Genomic DNA, 6803 nt, shown 5'->3' with positions numbered 1-6803 from the left:
CTAAGCTTACAATTTTTGCTTTTCAAATAAAGATAGCAAGAGAACGAAGAAAAATTCAAGCTCTAGCTGAATAACAAAAGAACAAAATTGGATTTAGTATCCCTTTAATTCCATTTAACATACTGCAACTAATTCACAATTAATAAATCCTTTGGGTACAAAATGCTAGTTTGATTATGCTTAAAAAAAAAATCATATAGACATTCAGAAGAGAAATCGCACAAGAACTTTTTGTGGAAAAAAAAAGCAAATTTTAATGAAACATCTAGCTATTTCACATCTGTACATATTTTATCTCTTGGAATATTCAGTCACCCCACAAATTGTCATGTGACATTTTAATAGCTCATTCCATAGCATGTCTGTACCTAAATCACCAAAAGAATTGAATTATTTCTTTATATATGCAGGCTAGTATCAAACTAAACAAATTTGTCCTCCCCAGCAAAGACATATATATAAAAAAAAATAGCAACATATATTATGAGTATTATTTTTCTTGTTCCAAAGTAGAGAATTTTGAAGCCACGTGGGGTGAGTTATAATCGTGGTCTGTGGTTTTAAGACAATCACACAATGTGCATATTTAAACAGACTTTTCCCACATTATATACACATATATACAGAATACATTGTATGAAAACAAACATTTGATACACACAAGTGCTGTAAATATATAAAGGTATTATTTTAGACTCAAGACAAACAAAAAAAAAGCCGACTTATTTCTCCTCCAGACAAGGGACATGTCATATATCGTTTTTAACTCCAGGTAAAAAAGTATTCTCTGTAGAAATACACTTACGTAGAGTAGGTCCCTATGTCACTTTTTTGTTATACTTTGGCAAACAATTCAGCTTCATTTTGCCTAAGTTTCTAAAACAAAAATAATTTTTGTGTAACTATTAAATTGATATTAAATAAATCATACATATTATATGCACCAGATGATTTTTTTTCCCCATAAAATGGCACATTTTTTCACTAAAATAAATCTTATGGTTATTTTTTTTCTAAAATATTTCTCAAGAAAAAAAGGAATGTTTGATTATTTAGCAGAAATATATAAATATAGAAGAAAAAAATCAGAAATATTCTGGTGTAGTAAATTTTAAGAAAGTCGATTTCAACAGCTGCCCTGGTTTACTTGAGTATACTTTACATGAAAATTCATTTTTGAATATTTGAAAAATGAGACACATACACCAGGTCTTCTCACCAGTCATTTTTTGGCCAGATCATGGTATGCTGTTTTTACTGAAGTTCCTGTTACGGCCCTATTACTAACCCTTCTCACTAGTACCTTTGAGACTGGAATTTTTGTTCTGGGCATTTCAGTTTTGACTGGTTGTGGGAGTGCAACTGAAGAACTGATGCCTGTACTTGAGTCTGCCCCATGGGTTGGCTGATGTACTGGCAAATGTTTAATGCTGATGGGTATCTTGGAATCCTTGGCAGTTTTCACTGAGCATGTGGTGGTTACTGGTGATAATGGTTTGGAATGTGGCAAGCTTTGGATTTCCTCTTCCACTTGTGCCCCTGCTGTGTTTTCCTCTGGCTCTGTATATAGATCATAAAGTGCATCTCCACTACAGCTATCCCTTGGAAGTGTCTCATTCTCAATACTCCTTGATAGTTCTTCTTCTGGACATGGGGTTGTAGAATCCCAGTACCCTTCATCGCTATTACGAATGCACTTTTGTTGTTCCTTTCCACCACTTTTATGATCACCTTTATCAATACGGATTATTGACACTGGCTTTAGTTTTGATGCCCTCACTGTGCATCCGTCCAATGTGCTCTTTGTAGGTTTACCCAGCCTTGAGACCTGTGAAGTGCTGTTCACTTTAACTATTTTTTTGTCAGTATCCTCGTCTTGGGGTATCATGCCCCATAACTCTTCTATGCTGCTGTCATCTACTTGCTCTGGACTTGCCATCTCCTCTCCGCCTCCCTGATAGGCCACAATATTTGGTGTCTTTTTGCAAATGGCCTTTTTGCCATTTCCAGGTATGGGCCTTGCACTGGTGCCATTTCCTCCATCATCATCAGGGTCTGCAATAATATCTCCGCATCCTGTAAGAGAGTCAAAGCTTTTCAGTGAAGTAACATCAGCCAACATCAAACAAATACGATCAAAAGATTGCTCAGAGGGAGGATCAACAGTAGAAGGGTCTGGGGCTGCAATTTCATGGCCACTAGCACACTCTGGTTCAACAAAGGAAATATTGTTTATTGGAATTTCACCTGTTAGCTCTTTGTCCTGTTTGCTGAGCACGATTTGCACCTCTGGACTGGGCAGCTGGCAAAGGTTTTCCACGTGCTGGTCACCTGGAACCTCCTCTTCTTGGGTTTTTTCGGTAGTATGGGATGGGGAAGGTGATTCCTCGCATAATATCACTTGTTTCTCCTCTGCTGCAATGTTTACATCCTCAGTTTGCTCTTCACAGGGCAAATCAACTGTAAGATCCTCTGTTGCAATTTCAGGCTCACGCGTTTTTTGTATTTCCTCTTTAATACATTCCAAACTTGCTGTCAAAGAGCTTGGTAAAATAAGGCCTTGTTGGTTTTCCGAAGACCCCTCTTTATCCTCCCGGTAGATTTTATCTTTTTTATTCCATCGCATGCTATGAAATAGACCCTTCAGCCCTTTCTTTTGTCTGCTGACAGATTTGTGCTCTGCATTCTCTCCTTTGACATTTTCCGATTTACCATTCTTTTTCAGCAAAGAAAAAAAACTGTTTGACTTTGCCACATTGCTGTTGGAGGAAACATCTGCTTTAATTGTAACCACCTTGGTGTTGATATCAGTGTTTGGCTTTTCAGCATCAGTTTCAATACAAGGCTCATCTTTCTTATTGCTGTCCAGCATCACATCAGATAATCCATCCAGTGTCCTGCTCCGTACCATTCCCATATTGCCTGTGCCTTTTCCATCTCCCTTATTTTTCACACCAAAGATACTGGGCATGGCACTGCCAGATTTCCTCTTCCCAAATAATTTGAAAGCAGTCTTGTTAATCTTCCCTGATGGCTGATCGGCTGCAGGAGACTCCGCACAATCACAATGCAAGTCCATGTTTGTCTTCTCCCTGATCCTGCCTCCTTCCTCCTGCAGACCCCCGCAGATGCCTGATGCTGATTTTCTCACTGGCAGCTTCTGCTCTGCTCCTGTTCATCTCCATGGAAACCGCAGGGATAAGCAGCTTTCGTCACTTATGGGCTAGAGCCAGTTCTCTGTCATACATTCTAAATCAAGCTGCAAACTGCAACAAAATACAGGCTCTGCCTCTCCTAAAAAGGTTTATGTAACTTGTCCATTTACTCTGTTTACCCCAGGTGTATCCTGGGGAGAAGGGCTTGATCTGTTATGATGCAAATTATGCCTTTCCTCTTTATTGTAGAATCAATGCAAAATGCCCAGGGGGGTGCTTAATGTTTTTCTGTATTACATAGCTGTAAATATTTGACCTATTCAGCACCAGAATTGTGTTGTGCTATGTGTTACAAAGCTTTATGTCTGACAGTCACACTGATAGTGTTTATGTTTACTACTGAATTGTATAACCTAATAATTCCAACTGTAATTCCCATCTCTGCATGCACTGAGCATTACCTTCTCTTTCTCCAACTGCTGGAAATCAATGGCACACTCTAGAGAGCATCACCAATTACATGTTAACCCTTTACTGCCACAGGGGGATGTAACACATTAGGCCACAATTCAAATCCTGCAGCAGAGCCAGGTGAAAACATAAATGTAAGGTCTGGGGATGTTGTGCTTCTTTCTCTGAACTACTGAAATAGTAAAATCACTAGAATTACAGGAAAACCCAGTTAAATATAATCAGATGTTTGCAGGAGCTGTCATTAAAGCAAACGGTGTGTGACCATAGTTAGAGTAAAGCATGATGGCAAATTAATTCAGTATTGAGGATTAATGTAGAGAAATACAGGAGTTTTCCCTACCAATAATGAGCTAGATTAAGAGTGAAACACCATTTATCACTCCCGTTCGTGCGTTAACTATGTTGTAAGTAAGCTTTTTACACGTGTCGGATCACACATATTATATCAAGTTGAAAGTACAAAGTTTTCACACGAGCGCTAACTCGACATGCACAAAATGCCTAACTTCAAATATCGCAACCGCGTCAATTTATTGCCCATAGACTTCAATGGAGCGCAAAAGAGGGAAAATAAACCTTACTCGCATGCAAATCCGATCATGCTTTCTCAAGTGCACTAACCCAACATATTAATATTTCACATTCCCGACATTAAATATTAATATTTCACATTCCAATGTTCTTCACATAGCAGAATATATATAAATACCTTAATATACCTATATATATATATATGTGTGTGTGTGTGTGTGTGATTACATATATTCAGATATAGGAATATCTATTTAAAAATGCTTAGAACATATTTCCATATGTGAAGAATATTTAAATGTAAAATATTTACAGTAAATAAAATTAAATATGAATATTGCATGAATATGGTTTTACATATTTTCAGCTACATGACTGCAAAGGGCTCCAATGCACTTATAAATATGTCTATATATAATGTAAAAACATAAATACACAAATAAGTACATATGCACACACACATATATATATATATATATATATATATATATATATATATATACTGTATATATAAATAAATCCAAGCAGTATTGTGTATGCACTCCCACCATCAAAGTACAACCGCCAGGGTGCTATTGAAATTGTGTATAAAAGTGAGTGCTGTATTTATAAACTTTTATATTGAGCGCCCAGGGCTGTGCATTTTGCTGGTCATAAGACATGTACCTAGTCCAGTTTGGGAGTGCAGTCTATTTCTGTGTTTTTTATGTGTCTAGGGAGATTACATTAGACCTGTGCACACTTGTGTGGTTACCAGTTTGTGTGATTGAAAGCAAGCATTGTGTGTCTGTAAATAGGGACCCATGAGGAAAAAGACCTTTACGTGGTTCCTGGGCTTGACCCGTTTAGTCAAACGCAGTAGCTAACTCTTCCATTTTTTCTTTTAATCTTAGCTGTGTACTTGCAAGAGAGTGCCAGACTTTTTCTGTGTGTGGTGTTGATTAATTTGTATTGTAATTTTCCCTATGGGCTTTGCACCTAGACTTGTCTGTTTTTAACTGTCTGTGTCTCTGGGGTCTGTACTGCTGGCTGTGAGTGCTATTGAGCACCCAGGGCTGTGCATTTTGCAGGGTCATAGGATGTGTACCCAGTCCAGTTTGAGAGTGCAGTCCATGTCTGTGCGAGGGGGAGAGAGCAAAAGAGAGGGCGGAGAGAGAGAGAGAGAGAGAGGGAGAGGGAGCAAAAGAGAGGGGAGAGAGAGCAAAAGAGAGGGGGAGAGAGAGAGAGAACAAAAGAGAGGGGAAGAGAAAGAGCAAAAGAGAGGGTGAGAGAGAGAGCAAAAGAGAGGGGGGAGATAAAGAAGAAAAAGAAAGGTGGGGAGAGAGCAAAAGAGAGGGGGGGAGATAGAGAGTGCAAAAGAGAGGGGGAAGAGAGAGAGCAAAACAGAGGGCAGAGATAGAGAGTGCAAAAGAGAGGGGAAGAGAGAGAGCAAGAGAGGGGGGAGAGAGAGTAAGAGAGGGGGGAGAGAGAGAGCAAAAGAGAGGGGGACAGAGAGAGCGAGAGAGGGGGGAGAGAGAGAGAACAAAAGAGAGGGGGAGAGAGCAAAAGAAAGGGGGGGAAAGAGAGCAAAAGAGAGGAGGGAGAGAGAGAGAGAGCAATAGAGAGGGGGGAGAGAAAGCAAAAGAGAGGGGGAGAAAGTGCAAAAGAGAGGGGAGAGAGCACAAACGAGAGGGGGGAGAGAGAGAGCGCAAAAGAAAGAGGGGAGAGAAAGAAAGCAAAAGAGAGGAGGGGAGAGAGAGCAAAAGAGAGGGGGAGAGAGAGCAAGGGGACCGCTGTGCTGCAAAAAATGGCCCATATACACAGGCTTTAAGACTAGTGCTACATAAACCACTACATACACATACACACTAAATACAAACAATACATACACATGCACACACACTACATTAGGGCTGCAACTAATGATTATTTTCATAATCGACCGATTATTAAATTTCCTTAATTTAATAATCGGTAATCGGTATTATCAATAATAATTTCCTATATTTTAAATAAAATCCACATACTGAGTGTTACAAATATAAAATTCAGACTAAAACTTTACATTAAAACTGTGTCCATTTTTTAAGCAGCAGAGCACATTTTTATAATTAAACAAAACAAAACCAAAAACTGTTTGAAAAGAAGTAGAACTAGAAAGAGTTAGACTATCACTGTTTATAACATTCTGTTATTCACGCTTTCAGAAACTTTGCATATAAATGTGAAAATGAACACATGACTACATGCTCCTGGCTGAGGCTGGCTCTCTTTTTGCCTGCAGCAGAGAAGAGGCACTCAGATGGTATTGAGGTGTCTGAGATGCATAAGAAGGGTTTTGCCAATTTCACCAAAGTGGGATATTTATCTTTGTTAGCTCTTCACCAATGCAAAGTGTTTTCTACCTTGGCAAGGGGCCTCTCAACAAGTAAAGCCTGGACTTCATTCTAACATAAAAAATATCTTCAATATCTATATTCAATGGTAAATAACCAGCTATAAGGTTAGGGAAAAATATCTAGTCCGCTCTAAAAATGACAGCTATATACTTATAGCGGTTGAATCTGTTACATATTATCACAAATTATTAAAAATATAAAGAAAAGTCAAAAGTGCTAAGGACTTTATATCAATAACAGGACAAAGCCTTAGACATTTATTTAT

At 38.5% G+C, this 6803-nt stretch overlaps 1 protein-coding gene across 1 annotated transcript; it reads right to left on the bottom strand.

Annotated features, from left to right (window-relative positions):
• Window positions 1-446: 446 nt before the first annotated feature.
• On the bottom strand, window positions 447-3129 carry AMER2 (APC membrane recruitment protein 2). Its single transcript, XM_053705048.1, has one exon. It carries the CDS (start codon window positions 3077-3079, stop codon window positions 1223-1225), a length of 1857 nt encoding a protein of 618 aa, XP_053561023.1. The 5' UTR covers window positions 3080-3129; the 3' UTR covers window positions 447-1222.
• Between the last annotated feature and the right edge of the window lie 3674 nt (window positions 3130-6803).

This window comes from Bombina bombina, chromosome 3, assembly GCF_027579735.1.
Source record: "Bombina bombina isolate aBomBom1 chromosome 3, aBomBom1.pri, whole genome shotgun sequence".
NCBI lineage: Eukaryota > Metazoa > Chordata > Amphibia > Anura > Bombinatoridae > Bombina > Bombina bombina.
The sequence above is the reverse complement of the archived record's forward strand: the minus strand, read 5'-3'. Positions and strand labels throughout refer to the sequence as shown.

Excerpts from the sequence above, each read along its gene's own strand:
- AMER2 (XM_053705048.1), bottom strand. The coding sequence starts at position 3,079 with ATGGACTTGCATTGTGATTGTGCGGAGTCTCCTGCAGCCGATCAGCCA.